General features: G+C 49.5%; 1 protein-coding gene across 1 annotated transcript; it reads left to right on the top strand.

The window, feature by feature from the left end:
• Nucleotides 1-6,771: 6,771 nt before the first annotated feature.
• Nucleotides 6,772-16,497, top strand: REELD1 (reeler domain containing 1; the record flags this gene model as incomplete). The annotated part of the gene is given in 6 exon segments (XM_084245599.1): nucleotides 6,772-6,811; nucleotides 9,545-9,745; nucleotides 9,748-9,766; nucleotides 11,671-11,836; nucleotides 13,947-14,146; nucleotides 16,332-16,497. Coding segments are annotated over 6 exon segments (792 nt in total).
• Nucleotides 16,498-27,406: the final 10,909 nt, after the last annotated feature.

Raw genomic sequence — 27,406 nt, 5'->3', positions numbered from 1 at the left:
ATAGCAGGGAATCAAATAAACATTAAGTGTGGGCAGACTCGCACCCTGGCTTTTATGAAGTCGGATGTTGAAAAGTGCAGAGAAAACAGCACCTTGCGGGAAGAGACTCTAAGAAGTTTAGAAACCTTTGTAAAGTTTCTTCCTGTCACGGAACTCCAAAGAGAGAGGGAAGGGCTGGCCTGCAGAGCATCCAAGCAGTGGTGACGATGGCAGCTAAGGTGGCCCGAGGCTGCCTCCGTGCTGGCTGCTGTTCTTAACGCTTAGGACTCATTGGTCTTCACGGAGCCCCATGAGGTGACAACATCCTTTTACAGATGAGGAGATGGAAGCCTAAAGAGGAACTTGCTGGTGGTGCTGCGGCGCTGGAGGTGGGATTTGAAGCCAGTTGTCTGGCTCCAGAGACTTGAAACCATCACCTGAATGGCACCTGAACAGGTCACCTGACTAGGTCAAGCAGCCCAAACCCTCAACTGAACTTTTTGGCTTTTTATCATAGAGCCAATAACAAAGGGACGGGGCCCCCTGGCTGCCTGCCGCGGCCAGCAAGGCTCGCAGGTGGCCAGAAGCCCAGGCTCTCTAGGCCTCATTTGTTTCTTTATTCCTCAAAAGGAATAATCTCCAAGCTGAAAACATTTCTGGGAGAGAAACAGAGACTGCAGCCCCTTTCAGTAGCTCAAATCTCCAGGGCCCTCCACAGCACCCCACGGCACCACACAGCTCGCAGGCAGCACTTGGGAAGGAAACACCCTCAGGAGCCCGTGAGAGATTCAAGAAAATGAGAGATGTGCAAGGACCCTGGTTTAAAATTTGAAAAGGAAGAAAAGGTTAAGGGAGAGACAGACCAGGACATTTGATGTTAAACCTTGACATACCCCAAAGAATTAGGAAAAGACTCAGAGAAAAGGGGTGATTCTCAGGAGCCAGCATGGGTTCTCAAAGATGGCGTGGCAGGACCGCGTCCTGTCTTCAGTAGTTTCTAGCCTGCTGCGGGTATAATCAACACATCACCAGTGTTGTCGCCAGCAAAGGTCATCCCAACTGGTGACCACTGGGCGGTTCTGGGTGTCAGTCATGTCTAGAAAGCATTTGGCAAATACAGGTCAGAACAGCCACCCTCTGTGTCAGCCACGTGTCGCTCAACAGGTGGATGCAGAACGCAAGCGATTTAATATGACTGGAGGATTTGTAAACAACACTTGGAAAAGAAAAGAAATGCATGGCGGTGGGGACAACTTTACTTAAAATGTGTCCTAGTTGTCTCTACATAATTTGCACCAATTACTCAGATACAGGAATCAAAGATTTTTTACTTGGTGTGGCACAGATAGGGGCAGATAATATTAGAAATAGAATCAAAAAGAAAGAGAGAGAGAATCAAGTGAAAAAGCTCAATAAGTTAAAGTTATTGAGAATGAAAACAACAAACTGGAAGCAAAAAGTACTTCAATTTAAGGGCGGAATTTTAATTTTTTTAAAGAAGCCTTCAAACACTGGAAAGATGCAGAATGATGGACTCTTTGTTGGAAGGGATTTTGGTCTCTTAGCTCGCGCAAGCAGTGCCAGTAAATAATTCTCTAGCCCAGTGTTCTTCAAGTAGGTGTAAGAGACAAACTCAATTTACTGGATAAAGGTCAGCATTTTTAAAAAAGTAAAACAGGGTGGGGGCAAGAAAATATTGTTTAAAAATATATATAAATAAATAAATAGAAAAATCAAAGTGTGCCATTTTTAGTACTCACTGGAATTATCGTGCTAGTTTTTTGTTTCATTTTTATTCTCGGTTGTGCAGGCACTTGAGAGGGGCATGAGGTATAGTTTCTGCTCCAGATTGTGGTTGAGAAACTTGAAAGCCACTGCTGTGGCCAATTCTTAAAAATCTTCCTTTCATGGCTTCATTAATAGCCACTATCTACGGGAAGTCTAGGGATTTAGACTTTGCAGAGACCCGACTCATAGGAAGACAATTTCTTCTCATACTCAAGTTTGTGTCACTGCCGCTTGCACACACCCACAGCGTTCAGCCCTGCCACATCCCGTCACGTGGTCTTGCTCAAGTCATTTTACATCTTTAATCTAAAATACCCTAATCCGTAAAGCTGGAAATATTAATAATAAAAAGCAGCACTACTCTCCAACCCTATGGTGAGGGTAAAATTGATTTTTTGGAAAAAAAAATTGATTTTTTGGGAAAAGAAGATACTTTAAAAGCTCTGAAGCTTAAAAAATACTGAAGATTTCACACACACTCTTCTTATTTATAACCCTTCAGTTTACTACAGTCGAACCTGGCCTTTCCTTGTCAGCCTCCAGCTTGGTGAGGACAGCTGCCGTCAACTCTCTCCTCTCAAGTTGAAGCCCCGGATGTGCTCACCTACTCTTAGAAATGTAAAGTCCACAAGTCACTCTGGCCTCTCTCTTCCACGGGCACGTCTATTTGTATCGTTCTCCTGTTTATTTATTTTCTCATGTAGATTTATTGTCAAGTATTTTATGCAACAAGAAACATGACATGCAAGCTATGAAAATAGCATGTTGGGCAGAGGAGCTTCGTAGTGAACACTTTGCCACTGTCAAAATGATCATTAATGTTGCCACACCCTCCCTCCCATAGCAGAGAGCGGGGTACCCAGCATCTGATTTCAGGGGGAATCTAGTGACCTCAAAGTACAATGGGACAACCATATCCCTTTTCAGGAGACAGAATTGCATTTATGTTTTGTTTTGTTTTTCACTGGCATATTTTCATTTGAAAACTCTAAAGGGTTGTTTGTTTGTTGCCTGAAAATTTGTTGTAAGGCCTGCTGCTGAGCCTCAGCCCTGCCATCTTGGGCTGATGCCATTGGTTTTGGGTTGTTGTTTTTTTTTCCTGACCTAAGAAAAGCACTTAACATTTGTCCTTGTTTAATTTCATCTTGTTAGATTCAGCTCATTGCTCTGGCCTGTCAAGATCATTTTTCATCATTATTTTGTCATGCAGTTGCCTGCCTGCTCCTCCCAGCACTGGGCCCGCAGGTCAGCGCCACAGGCCTGCGGCACCTTCCACCACAGCCCTGGAGGAAGGGTGCCCAGGAAGCTGTTGTCCAGGTGACTTGGCAGCGCTGACAGCCCTTTAGGAGAGGTCCTGCAGCTACTTTCAGGTCCTCCCAGTTGTTCTTGTGTTATTTTAGCCCAATTTTCCCCCTATGGTCCATAAGATAATGAGAAGCAAGCAGCTGATTGTAGTTACCTTATTTACTGAGCTGACAGGAAGCTCAGAGCTTGGACCAATCATCCAGGTTGCAGGGGTCTAACCCACTCAGTAATCCATTGAAATAAAATAATAACACCCATGGTAAGAGAGTTTTAAAATGCTGTACTATGTGAGATATGTAATTTTAAAGTATCTGGCTATACAGGCAAATTCTACTTGGGATAATTCTTGCACATTTCAAATTGTGTTACACATATTTGATCATATTACACAGAGAAACACGGCATCTTCAACATGCTGGGGCCGCTGGACATGAGTGTGTTTGAGCTCAAACTTTATGGAAATAATTAATATTTTCTGTTTAACTCAATAGATCCTTCGGTCATACATGTGTGAGTTGGGCTTTGGGAGGGAATGACAGGTTCTTTGGTGGGATTTTCATGCTGATGCTACAAAAACCTGGCTGTGAGGTCAGCCAGTGAGTCAGCCCCAGGCTTCGGGAAAGGTGCAGTGAATGCTGTTGCTGTTAGGGCCACGGCAGACCTTCCCCGAAACTTCCTGGGTGCTGTCGCCTCGTGGCTTTTGCTCCATTTGCAAAGTTTCTTGTGAAGGAAGAAAGAAGCGTTGGTTTGGACTTGGGGATGGGGAGGTATTTCTTCTTCCAGCTTTCCTAGACGGCTGTATGATCGGAAGAAAACAAGGACATTCAAGTATCTCAAACTCAGGAGCCTGTGGGCCACGTGCTGAGGAGGAGCCCCGGCACCAGGGGTCGCTGTTCTGAGCTCAGACTTGGGCAGTGGGTCATTATGGAGGGGCCCACCCGGCTGCCTTCTCCTGCTGTTTACCAGGCCACTGAATGCACCTGCTGGTTTTAGGGAAATCGAGTGTGTTTAGTGGGAAAAAGACCATGATAACTTACGGACCCAGCCCTGGGAGTTGAAGGTCATGAGGCCAAAGAAGAAGGAACTGTTTCTGTAGAAATGGTCCATACAAGTGAACCAGAGAATGATTTTTGGAGTTTGGTCTTTGTAGGTGCCTTGAAAAATATTTAAGAAGTAGAAAAAAAAATTTTTAATTTAACGAAAGACTTTCTCATGCAAGGAGGTTATCACTCTCCATGACCTCAGGGGGACAGGGACTAGCCAGACAAGTTTTGCTCCCTCTTGGTGAGAGAAGGTTAAGAGGTTTGGGTCATTTCTTTAAAAAAAGAAACCCAGTTTGCTGGCATGACCTTCATAACGGGAAAGAAAAGGGCAATGAGGGTGAGAAAGTGGAGGCTGGCGTCGAGCACTGGAAGAGACACAGCTCTGCCTTATTTTCAAGAGAGAATTAGAATTTTAAAATGTTCTTTCGTTTGAGATTTTCTGCCATAACCAGAAGGAAGGAAAAACCTGCAATGCAGCTCAACAGTGAGTCCAGGCCACAGCGACTCTGCCCTGAATGCTCTGAAGCTGTGAGTTTGCCTGTTCGCAGCAGGTTTGCAGGCTTAGGATTGGTCCTAGCTAGGTTTCTTTCTTAGCGAGCGTGGCCTCCGAGCCCTGGCCTGAGAAGCAGAACACTGTCCTTAGTTCGCCCTTTGGAACCGTCACGCACCACCGCAGCTGTGCATCTGGCTCCTGACACACCAACGGCCGCTGTAAGTCATAGAGGTCAGGGGCACAGGTCCAGAGCACCCCGCAGGGGTCTGTGACTCAGCCCCCCACTGATTATCAGTGTGACTTCAACAGTTTATTCCAGCCTTTCTATGCCTCAGTTTCCTTCTCTGTAACAAGGGGCGGGTATCAGTGCATATTTTATTGGACCTTGGCGAGGATGAGCTCAGTCCATGCAGGCGCGGCATTCGATGTGCGCTTGGCACATAGTAAGAGCTCAGTAAACGGGAGTATTATTGCTGCTTCCCTGGGATGGTTGGAGGAAGGATGATTAAAATAAACGAAACACATCAAGCTCTCTGTGGCTGGGTCCTCCTCGGCGCGTGCATACGCTACATTATCTCACAGATGGCTCATGATGAGCGTGACTCGGTGCTTTGCAGGAGCTGAGCCATTCTGCGATATCCTTTCCTCCGGGGCTTTGGAGCCGGGTGGGTAGAAAAGGCAGCACTCGAAGCCCATGGGCTGCCGTGCAGCAGCGGGAGGGACCAGGAGCCCATCGGGTAACGTGGGCAGGGAGCAGGTGCTTTACAAGATGCCATAAAATATAGAGGTGCTTAGAGCTGCTTCAAGGCTGGCTTTGACACCGGTTTCTGGCAATCACAAGATGGCAATGCTAGAGTTTTGTTTTGTTTTTAAGTGAAAAGGAAGTTTTACATCAGCCCCAGACACACCTTGTCAGTACGGTTGTCACAGGGGACATTGCTCGCTGGCCCTGCAGCAACCCCACCTCCCAGGGATAACCACTGCAGCCACACTGACCACGAAGCAGAGGACGCTGGGTTTTGTTTCAGTTAAACATTCTCCCCCTTGGCAGAGACCGGGATGAAGGCATCTGGCTGAGAGACCGTGGCCAAGTTGTGCAAAACCAATTCCGGTTCCGTCGAGTTCTTCACACAGGCTTGAACACGGTCGGTGTGGAAAGGGCGTGAGCGTGTGTGTGTGCTCTTTGAGAAACCGATGCGATTACGGCTGGCTTTGGGCATGGAGGGACAGCCCTTGTGGGTGCTGAGAATTAGCGGCGACAGCTGCCGTCCCTGCCAGTCCAGGAGACGCCAGGCGGGCAGTGTTTACCGCCTGTGCGTCTGCACAGCTCGGAGGGGGAGGCGTTCCTGGCGCCTCAAGGAAGCCTGCGCCTGGGGAAGTGGGTGTTTTCCTGGGGGCAGGTAGCAAGGAGCTGGTGGGGAAGCAGAGAAGGAGGGATCCGAGGAGGGGAAAGGTGGGCTGCATCTATGGCCTGAGGGGTGTGGGGCTCAGCCCTTCCACCACAGGCGTCTGCATTTGAGCTGCTTTGGGGGTGAGGAGACCACCTTCCACCTGGACAAGGGCTCACGGGGTGTCTTCTTTGTGGCTCTTCTATAAAAGAAATTGGAAATGTCCTGGGTGCCTCTCATCTGAGAACGTCACTCACTCGGGGTTCACCATCTCAGGGGTTCACCATCTCAGTGCACCAGGACGCCGCAGGAGGGGCCCTTGGTGTAGGCTTTTCTCATTTTCATGCCTTGTGGGGAGCAAATCTGGCAGAGGGTGTCGTCTGAAGGACTCTGAGGTGGGTCAAGAGAGCTGATGTACGTACAGCTCCTGTGTCTGGGCCCGGCCAGGGTGGGGTCGGAGAGCTGAGGATGCGTAGGGACCACCTGGCGCGTGATCATCCATTTCTATGGATTATCTCCTCAGTCTATTGCTTTGCTGGCTGGTTTCACTACACTTTTAGTAATTTGGTTTTACCTCTTAAAGCCAACTAGTTCGAGAGGAAGACAATGCCTTGCATTGCTCCTTGGATCAAAAAATTAGCATAATGTACAAGAAATTAAATTTTTACAGAGAACGTTGATTTATAAAGCTGTCTAGGTCCAGGTGTACCGTCACAGGCCAAGTCTGCACAGACTGTGTCGCGCTCACAAGTCCGCTTTCCATCCATCACCGGCCATGGACGGCTTTTGCCCAGTTTACCCTCCCCCGCCCTCTGGTAACCACCATTTTGTTCTTATAGTTTACGAGTTTTTGTGTTGTCCAGTCATTTGCTTCTTTATCTACCACATAGAAGAGAAATCATACAGTAGTTGTCCTTTTCTGACTTGTTTCACTTACCATGCTGTTGCAAGTGGCAGGATTTCATGTTTTTTTAAATAGTTGCGTGGCATTGCACTGTGAATATACCCTGCGTCTTCCTGTCCACACATCGGTCACGGGCTGTTTCCAACTCCTGGCCGTGTGAACACCGCTGGGGTGAGCAGGGAGGAGCACATACCTCTTTGACTCATGTTTGCATATCTGCAGACAAATACCCAGCAGTGAGGGGTGGGGGAGTAGCAGAACTTTTGAAATAAAGCAAACTATAAAAACAAACACACATAAAACCATGTTTAAAAATGCCCTGTGTCCTGAATATTTATTCAGGAAGCTTTTCCACCTGTCTTGCTTGTTCTCACTTTATTTTCACCTGTGACCTTCTTTTGCACAGTCAACTTTTCATTCTTTCTGTTGATGAACACTAGTACTGGCCAATAAAGATGGAGTTGCATGGTAGTGTTATGTTTTTTAACACTAATTATTTTCTGCTATTCCTGAGCCTATTATTTATTTATTTAGTGAGTATTCTTTTTTTTAAAAAAGATTTATTTATTTATACAAGACCCGGGGTACAGGCCAGATGCATGGGAGGGTGAGAGGATTCACCAGAGACAGAGCAGGGAGCAGAACAGGCAGAATGACTGAAATACACCGCTGAGGGGAGCAGTGGGTGAGGCAGGAGAGGTCTGCCGTGCCATGTGGGACCCTTGCCTGCCGACCGGGATCGAACCCACACCACAGAGGCTGCGAACAGCTTCACGGTGCGGCACTCGACCGCCTGCGCCACCAGGGAGGCCCTTAGTGAGTATTCTTAACTAGATAATGGAATTGGATCACTTGGGTGTAAACTTTTCTGTTCATCTTGTGGAAAAGTAGGGATGTAAATAAATCAACTAACAGGATACAGGACAAGGAGCTATCAAAGCTTTGCAAATTCAGCAATCGCCTCTAAATAATTAATAGTTGGCCGGAGTTCTGTGGCATTGAACTTGTAATTGGCATTTCCAATGGAGGCCCATGTGCCTCTGCCACCATATTGGAATATCAATGTCTCCTTTGGAGATCAGGTATCTTAGAAGGAGTCATATGATGATACAAACATTTTCTGGTCTTATTTCTTCAACTTTCTTTCTTTCTTTTTTTTTAAAGGGCACTAGCATGCAACGGTCAATAATCTACAGAGCATCCCTTTTTTTTTAAAAAAAAAGATTGATCTATGTATACAAGAGCCAGGGTACAGGCCAGAGGTGTGGGGGGTGAGAGGATTCACCAAAGACAGAGCAGGGAACAGAACAGGCAGACTGACTGAAATACGCTGCTGAGGGGAGCAGCGGGAGAGTCAGGAGAGGTCTGCTGCGCCATGTGGGTTGCTCCCTGGCAGGCTGGGGATTGAACTCGTGCTGCAGTGGCCGCGGACAGCCTCACAGGTTGCGTCTTAACCCCTCATAGTCTGGGATTGCGCCGCCCTCTCTCTGGAGTCCTGCTCCTCTGCCTTTTCCCAGGGAGCCCACGCGCGCAGGGTCCCAGCCTCAGGACCCCGGAACCCACCCCGTCACCATCCTCCCCAGCAGGTCTCCTGCTCACCGGGTGACACAGTTGCAGGTGCCTGGGCGAGGCCTTGAGAGACCCCAGAGCCCCAGGTGCAGGCTCCAAGTTGTGCCTGGGCTTGCCCCGTTCAAGTTTGGCTTAATTCTAAGAAACAATCAAGTGTCAGAGCTGGAGGACTTATTTCCTGGTTGTAATTATGCACTTCGAAATTTGTTATGACTGATATACAATAGCATCTCGTTTGTAATTATTTTTTAAATTGTGACTGAATTTGTCTTAATTTTTATTTATGTATTTGGTAATTTAGGGTTTGGTCACTTTTTGTTGATTTACCATAACTCAATTTGTCTGTTTTATAGCTTACAGATACTTTTTTTTTAGTTTATCATTTACCTTCCAATTTCTTCTGTATTCAGAATTTAAACAATCATCTTTTCCTTTGTGGTTATTAGGTTTTCCTTAGAGAGACACTCCTGATGCTATATATATATATATATATATATGTATGCATGTATGCATGTATGTATGTATGTATGTATGTATGTATGTATGTTTTAAATCCCAAAAAACCAAACCATTGTTTCTACTTCTTTTGTATTGCATTTTTTTTTTATTTTTTTATTTATACAAGAACCAGGGTACAGGGCAGAGGTGGGGGGTTGGTGAGAGGATTCACCAGAGACAGAGTGGGGAACAGAACAGGGAGACTGACGAAATACACTGCTGAGGGGAGCAGCGGGCAAGACAAGAGAAGTCTACTCTCCATATAGGTTGCTCCGAGGCCGGCGGGGATCGAACCGGCACTGCGGAGGCTGCAGACAGCTTCACAGCGCTGCGCTCAACCACCTGTGCCACCAGGGAGGCCCTGTTGCATTTTTACATAACTTTGATAAAAATGGAATTATTTGGGGGTGTGAAAATAACACATCAAATGCCCCACTCTCACCCCCACCCCCATGAACTGTTCACTTCTTAGGGTTGGTCTTAGCTGTCAGTTCACCTTAGTTTAGTTTCTAGGCCTTTATAAAATCACAGCCAGGGTACATCCAGCATCTCACCTGGACACTGCTTTCTGTTGCAGTGACCATCAGAAGCAGCCTGGATTTCATGGGATTTCTGCTTCAAGCTAGAAGAGTGTCCCATCACCACGTAGCTGGTGCTTTTGTCTTCATTCCTCCTTATTCCAAACTGATGGCTTATTTTGAAGAGGCTGATGCAGTCACCCACTTGGACAAGTCCAGGAAGAGAAACCTATCATTTGTGTGGAAGGCGCCCGCCCAGCCTGGGGGGATGTCATGTTCCTGTAAGGAGGCGTGAAGTCTGCTCTTAGCGACAAACTTCTCCCCTCCCCGCTCCATGTTTTTTTGTCTCCTTCCTTCTTCCGGCCACTTGATCACAAAGTCAGGGCTCCTAGGTTGCCCCAACGTAGACATAACTAAGAAACCACTTGCCCCCAGCTCGCCCCTTTGCAGTTGCAGTTGCAGGTGTGTGATTCCAGTTGCAGGTGTGTGATTTCTGGCCTCCCTAGGAACCCCGGTGAACCTTGACCTACCTTTCCACGAAATTCTGACTGGCACCCGAAGAGCTGGTGGTGGGTGAGTGGGGAGAAAGCCAAGACAGAGAGGGCCCAAGGCACACAGAAACGTGGGCATTGCCTGCAGCCCAGGGAGGTCACTGACCTAAGACTCCATGCCGCAGTCTGTTGTCCATCAAATGGATGCAGTAAGATAGCACCTACCTCGTAGGGTGTGCAGGCCCCGCGGGCCAGCGTGCGTCAGCTTACATAGTGCTTAGAACATAGTGCTCACGCAGTGCTGAAGTCTAAGTGTTAGTGTGGTGCTGAGGACGGAGTGTACACAGTGCTCCCAACAGAGTGCTCGCGTATTGCTTGGAACAACGTGCTTAGGTGGTGCTTGGAACAGCTGCTGGCGATAGTAAGCAGGACACAAGCGTCATCCGTACTCAGAATGGGACACTTGCTCTGTCATGCTTTCAGACACTCGTGTTTACCAAAAAAGGAGACTTTCAGTTGTGCTTTCTGGAAAGGGAGTGTGTCCTCAGTTTCTTCTCCCCACCCTGGTGGATACAGGAGGGAGCTGTGCCTGAGGATTCCCCCCTGCACTGGGGAGCCCCCAGCCTGCTGTGTTCCTCTTCACCCTCCCCCTGACCCCCACCCCACGATCCCCGGGGCCTTCTGTAGCAGCCAGGGCAGCTGGAGGAGGACCCGGCCCTCGCAGTCTGCGCGTATGGAGAGGCCAGTGCCCCGAGTGTGGGTGACGCTGGAGGCTGCCCTGGGCTATTGGTTCTCTCCAAGGCAGGGGTGTTGTTCTGCGTCCTTAAATTGTGTGGCTCGTTTTACTTCTCAAAGCACCTTCATGTCAATTTTCAGATTTACTGCGCAGCTGACATGATGACAGAAGTAGTTTAGAAACTCACCACCGTTCCAGAGAACAGAGCGAGCCCTTGACCGGAAGCCCTCCCCAAGCCGCCCTGCGCCCTCTCCTCTTGGGGTCCTCAGCCACCATGGGGTCCCTCGGCTCGAGTCTAGACCGTGAGCCTTATTTAGCCTTAACTCTCTGGTGGCCTGAGCTAAACTAACCCCATTTCTGTGATTCCCTTCTGTGAAAGCAGGATAAAATCATATTTGCCAACAATCTCTGCCTCGATGAAACTTTGGAGAGGGTAAATGAGAGGTTTGTGAAGGTGATTTCTACTGAGGAGAGCCATTAAGTATTCAAAATATTATTTTGAGTATTAATGATTTATCTCTAATGTTCCATTGAATCTGTAATTGCGATAGAATTGTACCATTGTGTACAGGAGCTGTGAAATTGTCAATTAACAGCGGAATTCGATTAACAATGTACTAGTAATGGCTAATCATCAGGTGAAAGATGAAACCTGGCATCTAAACGGTTCAGGAAGGCCCCTTTTCATCCACAGCAGAATTTTAATTTCTCTTTTTTAGCGAGAGGATTGATTTGTACCATCCTTGCCTATTTCCATTTTGTGCTGCACTTGAGTTTTTATTTTTAAGAAAGAAAGAAGTCACTCAAAGGGTAACGCAAGCTTCTAAGCCTGCATTCATTTAGGCCTTGCTTCTTATTTATTTATTTTTTGGGTCTGTTCTCTCCTTCCCATTAGGATGCCCCAAGGTATTATCTAAGGGAAACCAAATCCTCCACTCGCTCTGCTTGCTTTTCCCACTGTGTCTGTGGCCCAGTCATATTTTGTTTACTGGCTGAGGAGGACAGAATCATCTCTGGTGTCTCAGCGAACACACAGCAGAGCCGGTCCTGATGGCCGCGGGGAGCAGGGCCCATGGCGCCGGCCTCCGGACTGTGGCCAGAGGGCATGGAAGACCCGGGCCCAGGTACTGATAGCCTCTGTCTTCACAGCCGCCCGGCATCTTTGTTTTTATAGTTGTTCTCACTTCAGTGCTACTGCAGCTTCCACTTGGGTCCACACCCGCAGTGACCACCTGGCCCGGGGGGCTGCGGTGACAGCCGGGAGAAGGAGGGGCTGCTGCTGCAGGTGTGTTGCAGGAACACGCTTGTCCAGCTCAGCCTCACATATTAAGTTGGGCCCTGGGCTGCAGGAGTTAGCTTCAGTTGACCTGAGCTTGGCTGCAACAGTTAGCTCAGCTGCAAGAACCAAAGCCAGCACACCCTCCTCCAGGGCCACATACCCCCCCTTCCCAGGACCTCAGCTCTTGTCTTCAGGCCCCTCAAGTCACACAGCAAGCACAAGAAAGAAATGATCTTTTCTCACGGTAGGGAAGTGGCTCTTTGCAGCCAGGCTGGAGAGGGATCAGAAGGGAGGCTGTGTTGATTCTGAGCTGCTCCTGGCCCAGGAACTTCTGAAAAAACAAAAACAGGAATAAAACTACCCAGCTAGCGCCTTCCCGGTGGCACAGCGGTTGAGCGCTGGGTTGCGAGGCTGCCCGCGGCCTCTGCAGCGCCGGTTCGATCCCCGGCTGCTCCCCGGCCACCAGAGGAGGGTCCCACATGGCGCGCAGACCTCTCCTGCCGCCCGCTGCTCCCCTCAGCAGTGTACTTCGGTCCTTCTGCCTGCTCTGCTCCCCGCTCTGGCTCTGGTGAATTCTCTCACCCTCCCGCGCTTCTGACTGTACCCAGTGCTTGTATAAACAAAACAAACAAACAAACAAATAAATAAATAAAACATGCCTCTATTAAAAAAAAAAAAAAAAAAACCAAAAAAACTACCCAGCTAGAGAATGTTTGACCCAGCTGAAACTTCCTGGTGACACAAAACCCATTTTCATTATTGATTTCGAGTGAAGTGCTCTCAACAGATCCCACCCCACAGGCACCGGCTCACGCACAGAAGACTTATTCCCGTCCATCGACCCCACGTCTCCTTTTTCTCCCTTTATTCCTGGCTAATCTGTTAACACCAGGATCTGACCTGAATCCCTGACTTCGCTCAGCGCTGCAGACCCAGCCCAGACCATACTGTGCGCCTGCATCTCCTCCAGCTCCTCAGCACACTGTGGGTCTGCAGAAAATGTCCAGCCACCACTAGAATTCAGGCAGGAGTGGGAAATTGTCAGGTTTTGCCATGCTCTGTGGTTTGTGTTAGAATTCTTGTTTTTTCACTTCAGTCTTGATGCTTTTGAGTGATGAAGGCATTGAAACTAAGTCTCTCTCACACACACACACACACACACACACGCACACACGCACACACACTTCAGTCTAATCCGGCTGGAGCTCTGGCCAGAGAAACACCCGCCAACCTTTCTTTGTGCCACCCTGGTCATCATCCAGTCGTCGCCATGGAAACCCTCAGCACAGGTGCGCTGTGCCGGGCCCTGTGCTTCCTGCTTCTCCATCAATGCTTTCATTTCGCTTCCCCTGCAACTCAGCTGTAGGACCGTTATGTGTCCTGTTTTGCAAAAGATGAAACTGTTGCTCTGGGAGGACTTGCCCCGAGCCAGGAATCAGCAGAGTGGAGAACCAAACCCAGCAGTAATCTGACCCTGCGCCGGTGCCTGTTTGGCCACGCCTGCATGTGCCGTCTCTCAGGCTCTGGAGGTCACGTCCGGAGGAGACGTGGCGTGCAGCAGAGGGTGACCATCCTCGGCACGGCAGAGGCTGAGCCATTGTCGTCACCGGGGAACATACAGCGTTACGTGGCAAGACGATCTAGGCTTTTAAAAATCTTTGATTTGTAGGATTGTACTTTTTTCTAGCAAATTCTGGCAGAGGTGAGAAAAAGAATACAGTGGTCCCCATGGTTGTTACATCCTGCCTTGTGGCTCTTAAGAATGCACAAGTCCACAGGACCAGAGGCCAACACTTCAAAAAGATGGGAGAAACCGAGACCGTGGGTGCTCAGTCGGGGCAGCTGGTTTTAAGGCGGCGCTTTTGAGTGGCTCACACTGAGGGCCTGTCTCGGCCATATCCGTCTCCAGGAGGCTGCCTGTTATCGGCGCTGTTGGCGCTTTTCTGTACCCTCAGAGCCCTCACCCCCTTTGCGGTGTCTGCTTTGCTCCCAGGCCCCTGGACCCTGTGACGTGGCTGCATTCAGAGGCGTCCGCAGCGATTCCCACTGGGGCTGCAGAAAAGGGCAGCTCAGACCCTGTGCCAGCCAGGATTGGGGTGACTGTGGTTCCTGAGAGCACACAGAGCTCCAACCATCTTCACATGCAGCTGCTGCGGTCAGCAAAAGCCAGCGACTCAGCGGGGACAGCAGCCCGGCCCTAGAACTGGCTCTGGAAGTTCCGGGGCCGGAGCAGCTCTTGGGCCTCAGAAGATCCTCCTGGGATGGGCTGACTCCCAGCCCCGGTGCCCGGGCACAGGTAATGGCTGGGGTGGGCCACTCTGTGCGGGTGTGTAGGCCAAACACAGGGGGGGCTGAGTTAACTCGTTAACTTCCAGAATTCTGGCCGAAAAAAGATCCCCACCAGGCTTATTCTAAAGTGCACGAGAAACCCCCATTGTAGAAGGTCAGGATTGGGGTGATACCAGCTGGGGCTTCTCTCTCTGGTGGGGCGAGGTCTCTGACCTACTGCTGTAAATAAAATAGAATAAAAAGAGACCGCTTATGTTCTAGATTTATCCATTTATAATATATATTGTTTTAAAAAATAGTAAGTACCGCTGGGGAGTCTTGGTTGGCATTTGTCCTCTTCCCACTTCAACCTCCAGGTCCAAACTCAGATTCATTCCAAGAACATCTGATTTGATCAGTGTGCACAGCAGTCGTGGGAAAAGTTCTTTTAGAGCCAAACATTTAGTGACCTTTTCCTAGCACTTCTGTTCTTCCTTTGAGGACTCAGAATAATCCAAGTTTCGATTTGTCAGAAACTTGCCTGCCCTCAGGGAGGGACAAACAGGTAGCCCGGCAAGGTGCTCGGGTGAAGGGGCGGCTGGTGTTTGGACCCAGGAGTCAGACACTCCAGGCCGGGACACCCACCAGCTGTTGCGGGAGCAGCCGAGCGAGAGAGGAGGAGCCGCACACTGCCTGCCAGACACGTCCAGCTTCTCCACTAGGCTCAGTGGCTCCCAAGTTATCAGCAGTTGTAGAAATGGATGGCTTTAGTGATTCGTTTCCCACTTCGCCTCTCTGCCCCCGCTCCGCGCCTTCCCTTCACAGCAGCGGCCTTCCTGGGAACACCATTTTCAGACCCAGAGGTTAACTCGATGGGCGACAAAAATTATACATCCCCACGACTTACTTTTCCTCTGAAGTCTTAAAAGGAGCAGAAAATAAAGCATGGACACTATTCTTGCTCAAATTTATCAGCACCCACAGCAAGAGGAAGTGGTCTTTAAGGGTGTGGCACAACAAGACAGCAAAGCTCTAAGGACCTTAGTTCATTCTTGCACGGGCCTCCGGGCGCCCTCTGGGGCTTCCATTAGCCACCCTGTCCCGAGGGCATATTCCTCTGCCAGAGTCCTACTCTGAGCTCTTTTTTTTTTTAGTGTTTAATATATTTTATTTTATGTAATTCTTACATCATTTTTCATTTTTGCACAATGTACGCATTTTCATTTTGGTTATACTCCCCATACAATTGCACCTCCCTTATTTTAACCCTAATCCCTCCTCTCCCCCCCCCTCAACCCCCCACCCCATAGTGTGTCTCTGGCTTATAGTTGTTTGTTGATTTTGATTTTCACTTTCTTATAGTTATTCATTTTCCTGGTCCCTTATTTAAGTTTTCTAGATTCCTGCTATGAGTGAGACCATCCGGTATTTTTCTTTTTTCTTTCTGGCTTATTTCTGGCTTATTTCGCTGAGCATGATTCCTTCCAGGGCCATCCATGTGAGTGTTTTTTTTTTTTTAAACTATTTTTATTTGCAGCAACGAGACAGGAGGGGTCTGCTGTGCCATGTGGGATTCTCCCTGGCCGGCTGGGATCGAACTTGCGCTGCAGAGGCTGCGGACAGCTTCACAGCGCGGCGCTCAACCCGCTGCGCCACCGGGGAGGCCCCATGTGAGCTCTTTTAAGAGCAGGTACAAGGCTGGGTTTTCAGCTGCTGCCTGGAGTTGTTTAAAGAACACAGGTTAGCTGCAAAGTTCTGGGGCGCCTTGGTGGGGGAGAACAGCCCCTTTGACTTCTCTTTTTCCCTTTGCTTTTCCAGAACAAGATGGAGGTCGGGGCTGATTCCTCCTCTGTATGCAGCCCATCCTGCCCAGCGCCAGGTCTCTGAAGAGCGCACCCCAGGAGATGGGGAGGGGCAGCCAGCCCAGCTCCTGTCTCCACCCCTCTGTCACCTTTGGGCCACCCACTGCAGGAGGCCGGTCAGTGCACAGGGGCTGAGAGTGGGACAGGGAAGCTGGGAGGGTGGAGCAGGGTATCCCCGCCCCCCAAAGCCCCAACCCAGGCCTGAGGCAGGGCAACAGGTGCGCCTTCGGGCATCCAGCTTGCTAGTCCCCAGCTGGGCGTACTGCTTTGCCTTGCGGCCACCTTGGGCACAGCCCTGACCGCTGGCCTGTGCTCCCTGACACCCAGCCCTGCACAGGTGCAGAGGAGTGTCAGGCCCACCTGCCTGAGATGCTGACCCAGTGGCCCAGGGGGCCAGAGGGTGCTGGCCAGAAACTGGGGAGAAGAGGTTTGTTTGGGTTGAAGCAGAATCCAACTGGATCCCTCCCTCTGTGGGTAGCAAGAAAGCCATCCTCTGAGGGGACGGGGTACCTGCGGCCCTGGGGAGGCTCGGGCAGCACAGGCTGATGAATCGCTGATGAGAACAGGGGCGCACTGTGTTCTCCCTAGGAGTGGCTGCAGGAGGAAGCGGGGAAAGGATGGTTTTATCAACAGAGGGAGTTCTTCCCCCACTTTGTTGTCTTAACATCTGAAATGTAGCTGTTTTTTTTTTTTTTCTTTTAGCAATTAGACGTTCTGTTTGAAGAGTTAAACCCAACACAATGAATATTGTATAACCTGCTCATTAACTAGACTCCCGTGGCCGCTAAGCTTCCTCCTTTGCCTTAAGGAACCCACAGAAATAGAAACTCTGTCCCTCCTCACCATGTCAGCTCATCTCCTCTAAGTCTGAAAAAAAAAGGCACGTTGAGGTGGTGTCTCTTGCAAGAAAAAGAGCCCCGCTCTCTCTCTCCACATTGCCTCAAAAGGAGTTTTGTTTTCAAACCGAGAATTCAAAAGTGCTGCTGGTTCAGCAGACCAGGTAATGTAGGAAGCCTGGCAGATCAGCAAATGGGTCCGAACAAGGGCGTATTAGAGACCCAGTGAACACAGTTGTGGCGACCACAGCACCAGCACCAGACCTCAAGCACCAGAGTGGGGGAGTGAGCCCCTCATGGGGAATGAATAGGCCTGGCGTTTGCCATGCAGGAGGCGTCTGGTCCCTGCAGCCAGCAGCCATTTTGCCTTTTGCCAAAGTTCAGGCTGCAGAAACAAATGTTACCACAGCTGGAAGAGCAGCCCCTGCTTGACTTTTCAGAGGGTGGCAGGAAGAAGCATCATGGACGAGCCAGTAGACTCCAGTGACTTAAGGAACACCCCTTTGATTCAGAACTCCAGGTTCTTGTATCTGTTAACCTAACACAACACTGGAATGAGCTGCCTTTTCAGAGGTGAACCTATTTCAGAGACACGGTCCATGTTAGGGCAGAAACAAAATCCACTATAAATTGTGAGGTGTTAATTTATTGGACGCCTAAATCGTGCAAGCACTCGCTCTTTTGGGCTCTTTGAAGATCACATGCATGTTCAATAGTTAGCTGTAACTCACAACTAGCTAGCTGACGTGCCGTTGCTACTTACCTCATCCTGCAGCTGCAACATTATCTTTAATTTTTATTTTTCACCTATGGCATCTGATTTTTTAAAATAAAATGTCATGGTTTATCGTACATGTACATGCCTCACCACAGCCACCACCAACTAGTCCCACTATCCAATTCTTATCTTGAATTCTAGTTCATTTAGAGAAATGCTATGACCCCCCCCAAAAAAAGAACCAAACTACTATTCCCGTTCCACCTGCTCCCCCGTAGCTCCTTCTTCCCCAGCCCAGAAAATGGGAGGGGCACCCCGCCAGTTTGTCACGATTCTTCCTGCATCTTCAGGGTCAGACACACTTGCAGAGACATCTGAGTCAACCCTTTGTTTGTCAAGGGCAGCTGAAGTCCATGGGTTTGACTTGAGGAAATGAACACGCTCCTGTTACTGTGATCTCGAAGGTCCTCTGAACCCAGTTCAGTGAAGCCCCTGAGGGGAGTGAGTAGGAATTGTTAACTCAACCTGCAGCACTTATTAAAGTACAAAGCCATCACACATTACAAAAAGGCAAAAGACTCAAATGTAACATCTTAAAATAGCATTTTTGTTTGTTTGTTTTGTAGGAACAGCTAGTTACAGAATTGTTCAGCAAATCATTTCTTGGAGGAAAAAGAGGTTTGGAGCTAAACACACATTTAAGGGAAAACAACAGAAAAACAATTGCCAAGAAACCTTAGCAATTGGTTATTTAATAACCACAGATCAAGGATGGGGGAGAGTCTTAACCTTTTTACGTTCAGAAACTATTTCTGATATTTCTAATTAATATCCCTCCTTAGGAACAACCATTTTGGTAAATCACAGCTTAAGGCTGAACTATCTCACTGTCTGGCTGTCCGAACTAATTTGCTGTTACAAATTAGTTTTGTTAGTTTTGTTTCCTTAAAAAAAAAAAGGCTAATTAACAACAACAAAGTGGGTCAACAAAGTAGTAAATATTTAAACAAGTGTCACATTTTATTTGAAAAGTTATTTGGGAAGGGAATAAAATAGCTCACCTCTCCCCGTTTTGCACTTGCAGTATTAATCTGTGATTCCAGCTTTTCTGGAATGCACACTCTGTGATTTGAATTTATTTCATCCAACCTACCCCCCTTTTTTACAAGTAGTCTGTGGCAAAGAATTTCTTTTACGCAAGTAAAACTGATACTGGGCAAAACCTCAGGCACCAGAACTGCTATTGGATGAAAACAGGGGGTGCTCCAGGACCTCAAACTGTAACGGAGAAACCCATATACCCTGTTCTAAGGGTTTGTGCCACCCAGAAGCATAAAAGCAAAGTAATCAAAATCAAGTGTGCGCGAAGATCTTTAACTGGTGAGATGCTCAAAGGTAGTAAGAGAGCGGGGGAGTAGAAGAGAGAAGAATTTCAAAATATAGACCCCCGATCAAATACCAAATTCAACCATTCTCTGGTGGGCACCAGTTGAGCCAAACAAGCAAGGCTCAAGAGAAGTGCTGCCAGGGGAAGGAATAATCCAAGGTATCTTCTGGCAGGAAACACAAGTAAGAGGTTAGGCAGGACGCAGAGTACTAGGAGAGAGCAAAAGTTCAGAAGATACTGCCCAGGCTGCTGCCATAGTCTCACAGGAGTGCTGTATGGAGCCAACTGCCAGAGCACTAACGTTGCAAAAGAGAGGAAAGACCCAGAGAAGCATCTGCCCACATGGCTTCTGGCCCTCTCCCCAGTTCAACATGGCTACCCAGCTCCTGCCTCCTTCCCAGCAGCCCCCCACCCAGGAAGTCCAGTTCAAGGCCTGCGGGGAGTGGCAATGCTGAGTGCCCAGATATATGCAAAGTCGGAACTGTCGCTTACTGCGGAGGCTGTTCCCTCATTTCAGCCTTCCTGCTGGGCCCCTGGCCCTGGGACTGCCTCCTCTAACAAACTGAATTTGCACATTTTTTAATTTTATTTTTTTAAGATTTATTTATTTTTATACAAGAACTGGGGCACAGGCCAGAGACATGGGAGGGTGAGAGGATTCACCAGAGACAGAGCAGGGAACAGAACAGGCAGATGACCGAAATACACTGCTGAGGGGAGCAGTGGGTGAGACAGGAGATGTCTGTCTCGACATGTGGGAATCTCCCTGGCCGGCCGGGAATCGAACCTGCACTGCAGAGGCTTCGGACAGCTTCACAGTGCTGCGCTCAACCCACTGTGCCACCGGAGAGGCCCTGCACATTTTTTTAATGGCGGTAGGTATAATTGACCTATAACTATATTAGTTTCGAGTGTCCAACATACAACAAATACTGGACATTTACATAGCAGACAATTTAATAATGTAAAATACAAAAGCTAACGGACATTAATAAACTAAACACTGTGAGGGCCCTGAGGTTAAGAGGGAGGGCCAAGGGCAAGGGAACGAGGGAATACAAGAGATGGTGGTGAGGAAAAAATAAAGAAAATAAAAAATAAATATTGGAAATAACTCAGTGGCTTTTGAATTTTTATGTTTGCCAATTAGGTGCAAAAATAAAAGCTTTTCCCTCTGGTTGAAATTTGAGGAATTCCCCCCCACATCCAGCCCGATTCTCCACCTCGCTGTGAGATCCCAGCCCTGCCTGGGAATTTAGGGCTTCAATAAGCACAGATTGAAAATTACTCACAACATGGCGAACAAGGTCACAGTCAAACAAGCCTTGAGTCTGTGAGGGGGTGGTCCTCAGATCCCTCCCTCCCGTCCTGACTTCCAGCCCACTTTTCTTTCCACCATGCTTGCACCATCACTTATTTTCTCGGAGCATTTTGAGTGCTAGAGTGCCTGGGTTCCAGCAGAGCTCTGGCCTGAAGTGATGAATCCACAGCTGCCATTAAAACTTGTGACAAGAAGGGGCTGGGTACCAGGCCACCCATGGAAAGCTGGCACAAGACATGCTGGCAGGCTGGGGTGGGACCCCAAGGTGAGAAAGACATGACAGGGGAGATGAAGCCAAAGGACCTGGGTAGGATGGGTGCTGGCCGTCATCACCTCCACCCTCCAGCCTAGAGCCTCCATTTGGTTTCCGGCCACCATCTTGAATTCACCATCCTCCTTCCACTGGGCTCTGCATTTTCCTTCTTTCTAACAGCACTTAGGAGAATCTTCCCCATCAGCTGATGCTAGACGGCTTCTGCAAAGTGTTTTTTACTTTAGAGGCAAGCGGCTGCCTAGCAATACATTCCATTGGACATTAAAGAATGTATTTCTTGATTTATAGTCCGGCTAGGCAGGGTTGTCTGAACAGCATGGAACCAATGGGGGTATCCATTTTGACGAATGATTAATTATTATATCTAAAGTGATGTTTTCCTATCAACTGATAGGCTAGAAAAATAAACTGCAGCTTGCTAGGTTAGCACCACGGGTCACAGATGTTGCCTCCACATTTTCAGATTATATTATCCATTACAGATGGCACCTTCTCGTTTAGGAACATAATTTGTTGTTCTCTCAGACCAAAAAAAAAAAAAAACAAAAAACTGACATTTCACATGCAAGTCAAAGATTAGAATCACTGCACAGGACCGCATGTGGAAGTACATTAGGCTGTGGTGTCCCGCGTCAAGGACACACGAGGCTGGCGCCCTGGAGAGATGTAGGAGGCAGTGACTTCTGCTCTTTATTATGCAAATGGGCAGCCCGAGAGCCAGGCTGTTTAACCTCATCAGGGGAAATGTCACTGATCATTTCAAGCTCCCGATGTAGCACAAGCATTAGTACCATTATGCTATTATTGTTATTTCTAGGCCACAGGGAAGCCCCCACCTCTGACGACGCTTTCCCAGACCCTCTGGAGTGGAGAATCAACTCCTCCTTGATAGCACAAAGTGAAGGAAAATAACCAAGTCTATGCTCACTCTTTAATGTCTATGGCCTGGGCAATCTCCAGATGCAGAAATGCACGAAGTGGGGAGAGCCTCGCAATGTCCGGTTTCCACCCTTGGATACTTGACGACAGGCTGCTTTCTCTCTGCTTCAGCCTTTATGCCATGGCAGGGGTGCTTCGAGAAAGCTTAGAGAACGACTTGGGGCAGGAGAAGGGACAGGTCTGGCAGTGGAAATGCGAAGGATTGAAAGAGAAACATGCTATGTGTGGTTAGAGAAGGAAGGGGCTGGACAGGGGGCTCCTTACTCATGATCCTGGTCATCGCCATCCTTCAGAACTGCAGAAAGCCCAGAAGCCTCCCGGGTCTGAGAGGTGGAGACACAAAGAGCTTAGAAGCAACAAAGCAGAGAAAGCCAATGAGAAGGGGAAAGTCAAAGGCGGGTGAGTTGGGCTCAGGTGAGAGAAGGTATCTCTGAGCTGCAGACTGCATGACCCAACTGGCCAGCTCCTCCTTTCAGAAGAAAAGACTCCAGATCTGAGAACTGACACAGGATGCTGTCGAGTCATTCCAGAGGAAACAAGATGGCGTCTTTTCCTCCCAGCGCCTGTACTAGGAGAACAGTCTAACTTTAGTATGAGGCTCAGGAGGGAGATGAGCTCATGAAACTGCTCAAAAGACTAGGAGTTTCTTTACAAGCCCTCAGCATCCCTCATGTCTGACCCTAGGTTCTTCAGGTATAAACTCTGATATCAGGATCCTGGTTCAATTAAATCTAACTTCTTGGGAGTAAGTCCATGTTTGTAGATTTTTTTTTAATTTAAATATTTATTTATTTATTTATTTATTTATACAAGCACTGGGTACAGTCAGAAGCGCAGGAGGGTGAGAGGATTCACCAGAGCCAGAGCGGGGAGCAGAGCAGGCAGACCGACGAAATACACTGCTGAGGGGAGCAGTGGGCACAGCGGGAGAGGTCTGCGCGCCATGTGGGACTCTCCCCTGCAGCTGGGGATTGAACTGGCGCTGCAGAGGTTGCAGGCAGCTTCGCAACCCAGCGCTCAACCACTGCGCCACCAGGGGAGGCCCCACGTTTGTAGATTTTAAACTTCTCAGGAGGTTTGAAGGTGCTAGATGGGTGCTGTAGACGTGAATGAATGCAAATCTAACTGTTGAGATTCTTATTTTCTACTGCAGCCCCAGAGTCTACCACAGTGCCTGACATACGGCAGAAATTGAATACAGATTCACTACCTGAAAGAATAATGGGTGAAACAAGGCATTTCTGCAATAGAAGCAAGTCAGTATAGATTTAGTTAGTCACAGTGTCTGGAGGGGAGTAACCTCCCAAGCCTCTAAGAACCACACTGGCAGGGGCACATTTGTCCCTTGTGCTAGCAAGAGTAGACATGCTGTGTGTTCTCAGTTCTTCTTTGATGTGAAACAGGAGTCCTACTTGTGGCACCAGTGGTTGTCTCTACAGAACAGCCCAGGAAGGCAGGCTGATGTGGCCAGGGCCACAGCTTCCCCCTCCATGGGCTGTGCTTCCCCTCCTCGGGCTGTGCTCCCTCTCCATGGGCCATGCTCCCCCTCCACAGGCCGTGCTCCCTCTCCACAGGCTGTGCTCCCCCTCTACAGGTGCTGCTCCCCTTCTATGGGTGTGCTCTCCTGCCACAGACAGTGCTTCTTTTCTAAGCTTGAGGAAACCCCCTTGGCCTTATCTCCAACCCTCTCTGGACGATGCTCAACACTGGTTTGGAAGATGCAGAGCGCAACATCAGGGAATAAAGGAATAAAATCGGAGGGTTTAGACTGAAAAGACTGAAGAAAACAAACTGAGCTGGAGACTGAATTGAAACCAAGTTACTTTAGGTCGCTGAGGTCAGAGCTGGGTGCACAGGCTGCATCGGTTTGTGCCGTGGAAGGTCATGAGGGAAGCAGGCTTGGCTGCTCCTGGATGTAGGGGGCCCACAGCAGGGTGCCGAGGTCATCTGATGCCAGAGTGGAGCCAGAGTGAAGCTTTGTTCACCTAGCCCGGCCCCCTCACCCACCCTCCCACCCCAGCCCCAGAGTCTCTCTTAAAGGAAGCCCAGAAAGTCCTCAGAGCAGAGCACAGCCAGGCCCAGCTCCTATTCCCTCCCATAGTTGTGCCTCTGTTGCTCCTCCTCAAAGTGCTCCCTGAAGTCCTGGGGCCGCAGGCCCAGGTTGAACACCCCTGTTCCGAGCAACCTGTTTAGTCTAGATCCAGGATGGTTAGCTGACACCAAGTCAACAACCTTGTCCAGGTTGCCGGGCCGCTCGCCCTCTGTTCCCGCGGGAGAGCTGTGTAATGGCGGGACTTTCAGAGGGAGGCCCAGCCGCCCTCCTGCTGTCTGCCTGCAGCCCGCAGGGGCTATTGTCTTTCCCCACAGCAGCCGAGCAACAGTCAAGGGTCATTCCTGGTGGCCTTTTCTTCCTTCCTACTCCTGCTCCAGGTCAGCCCTTATGAGTTCTGCATAAGGGGAGGGGTTCTGCGTGCTTGGCTGCTGGGTGAGAGGCGTCCTGGAGGGCAGCTGAAGGGCAGGCCTGGGAGTGGAAGTAGCTCTGAGGCAGTCCGTGGCGGCTCTAGGCACGGCCTGAGGGGTCTGGGTACCTAGTCTTGGTAGCCTTGGGTGTCAAGAGCTACTGAAGCAACACATTATTGGAGGCACACCCAGGGTGCCACGTTGGTCCTTCTCTACTCTAGCACGACCGCCAGCCCGATGCTGAGGGACCGGAGCAGCATTCTGTCCACCCACATGAGGCCATGAGCCTGGGTGAAGCTTTTGAGCCGAGAAACACGTCACATTCCATTGTTTGTCCCCTTTTCCATCAAGCAATATGGCCTAGGAAAAAAATAAATAAAATTGTCTAGGACTGAGACATACCTTAATGCAAACCTAGACAGCACTACGGATGAAGGCACAGCTTTTGGCCAGTCCTTCCATGCCCGGGGGCCCCCTGTTCATGGCTACAAGCTGGGATGATATAGTTGGCGTGGCCGATCCATGGGGAGCAGTAGAGCTGAGGGTTGAGTTGTTTGAAATCTTGCGAAATTACTATTTTACTATTGGGCTCGGAGCCCTCCCCAGATGCAGACAGAATTTTCTGTATCTATGTATCCTCCCCCCTAACATGGTAGATATTGGATGCATAGTAGTTGCCTAACTGTAACCTCAGAGACCTGTCCTGGCCCTTGGTCTCGATACGTGCCCTTGCTACTCATGACACTCTGCTGGTCCCCTTCAGAGCATCAGAATGACATAGTTCCTTGTGTATCATCTATCTCTGCTCCCGACTGTAATTTCCATGAGCTCAGGGCCTTGTCTACCTTGCTGGTCAGAGCCTCCAACGACGCCTGGGGCCCAGTAAGTGCTCACAATATACCTGCTCCATGGAGGAACAAAGGAGCCGCAGCCATTTCATGACGAGGTGTGGTAGCAACGTTCACAAGAGGCGTGAGAATGAACCCAAACCCAAACATCGCCTTTGGGAAGCTCATCACAATGGCCGAGGCTCCTCAGAGGCTGCTGGAATTTCTTCCTCACAGAATCCACTAGGGAACCGAATGCAGTCTGTTTCCTCAGGCCTCCACCAGGAGGCCCTGGGAGCCAAATGGAGCAGAGTGAATGGTTCTGGGACTGGACAAGGGCTACCTGAACGCCTGAACTGCGGCAGCGGTGGTAGGTGGGGGTGGGGACCACACCCTCTCCCTGGGCTGCGCTGTTGAAAGGCTCCAGACAGCTCAGGCCCTGTGCCAAGCTTCTGGGTTCCAGTGGGAAAACTGACCTTGGCCAGGAAGAACCAGGAAGAGGCACAAATGACTCATTGTCCCACATCCTCCAAGGTAAAAGCCCAGCAGCGTGTGTGGCCTCTGGGGTTGGACTTGATTGCAGCCTTGGCTCCCTCTGCAGCCAAAACAAAAAGCGCTCAGCCGGCAGTCCATGCACAGCCTAGGAACAGGCCAGCCGTCTCTCTCGCACCTAAAGTTTCCAAACACTGTACCTGGGGCATTTCTAAAAGTAGAGTGTAAGCAACACTCTGAGAGCTTCAGGCAGCCTTCATTTCTGATCAAGGTCACTTGACAGCTTATGGACTTGCGGAAGAAATTTGATATGTTTTCAGATCACGTGGGAAGGTGGTTTCAGGCAAATGTGCTTTATTTTTATTCAGGAGCCCCGGATCCAAATCACTCACTTGTAGGACGTGTTGTTGCCTATAGATGTCCACTAGAGGGCACTCTTGGAAAATCTTTACAAATAATATTTTATTGCTCTGTCTAGGAAAGGCTGTTTTGAAAAGGAACAAAACCCAGCCTGTCTAACTTTCAGGGCGAGACCTTTGCCTTCACTTGGAGCTGTTCCTGATCCTCCCAGAAGCACAGCTAAAGAAGGAAGCTGCGGGCAGCTGCTTCCCTTTTGTCCACATGGGATGCGTCTGACCGACCAACAGAGCCCCAACCCCTCCACTTCCCAGGGGGGCAGCCCCGGCTGGCCAGGAGAGCTACCTTGGAAAGGGCTGTGGGATGCAGAATCCGGGGGCATCTGACTGGACTTCAGCCTTTGCTGAGAGCCCCTCCAGGGAGTCTGCTCTTCTGGCCTTCCCTCAAAAGCTAGCAGAGGCCGGAAGTCCTCAGAAAAGTGCCAGGAAGGGCCAAAGGGGTGACGGGGTTGTCACACAATTAAAAATAGAGTTTCCAGGCAGGCAGCCATGGAGATCTGCTTTATATGTAAATACGTGTAAATAAGACCAGCTCTTGGGGTGAGAATGTTGCTGCGTGCGGTGTGTGTAGCTTGGGCTGCCTGGGTGTCCCAGCGGCCTCTTTCTTTTTCCTTTCCTTTTTTTTTGCTCATAGCCAAATTTAGAAAAAGAAAAAATGTTTCCACCCAAAAAGAAAGCAGCTCCAACGTGTTCCACTGGTGGTGGGCGGTGAGGGAAGAGCTGATTCTTAAAACTTGGATTTCTCTACTCCATGAATAGAAGCATGTCAATGGCTACATTAAAACTGCTTTTTATCCATGAAAACCCTTAATTCTGGAGCTTATGCGGTACACGCGACACGCCCGCTCCTGAACTCGCTCACCCTTTGGAGCTGACAGCAGTTGTCCAGGGAGCGACTTGGTTTCACTACTGACCAGCGCCTGAGGCGGGTGAGTGTCTCACCACCCCGCTGCTGGGGAGGAAGCCCCTGCCAGAGGCACTTGCTCTGGAGAAAGATGCCAGCAGGGGTTGGGGTGGGAGGCTCTGGAGAAAGATGCCAGCAGGGGTTGGGGTGGGAGGCAGTGGAAACAGTTCACTGTCATCCACACGGGGTCTCACTGCGCACCTGTCACGGCCTGACGGGTGCTGGGTGGACTGGGCAGCTGCTGTTTGTGCTTCCTCCAAGATGGCTGCCCCCGTGGCAAGCCGAGGCCTGGGCCTTCCCTTGAACCCGTTCCAGAGGCGCAGCTGGAGGAGGAGGCAGGAGGCCCCTGAGGGAGCGGCTTCCTTCTGAGCTTGACTCAGGAGAGGAAGAGCTTAGCTGTCCTGGTGTTACAGGGTAACCCCGATATAAAACGGGCTGCCTGACTGCGGGTCCTCACCCGCGTGCTGAAAGCGGCCTTCAAGGGCAGGCCCACACTGCAGGTTAACACAGGCTCATTTGCCAGGGAAGGGAAATGAGGAAATGTACAACTCAGCGAGAAAAGAGGGAGATAAAGTCTTAAATGCGTCCTACCCGTTCTGCCGACCTGGACGATGGCTGGTTTTATTTACAAACAGAGAAAATGGCTGCTTAACTCCACCCTTACGTCCTGGCAACTTCCCTTTGGGGATCATGGGATTTGTGTTCCCCAGT

This window comes from Talpa europaea (genome assembly GCF_964194135.1).
Source record: "Talpa europaea genome assembly, chromosome: 10".
Classification (NCBI taxonomy): domain Eukaryota; kingdom Metazoa; phylum Chordata; class Mammalia; order Eulipotyphla; family Talpidae; genus Talpa; species Talpa europaea.
Note: the sequence above shows the minus strand (reverse complement) of the source record. Positions and strands in the feature narration are given on the sequence as shown.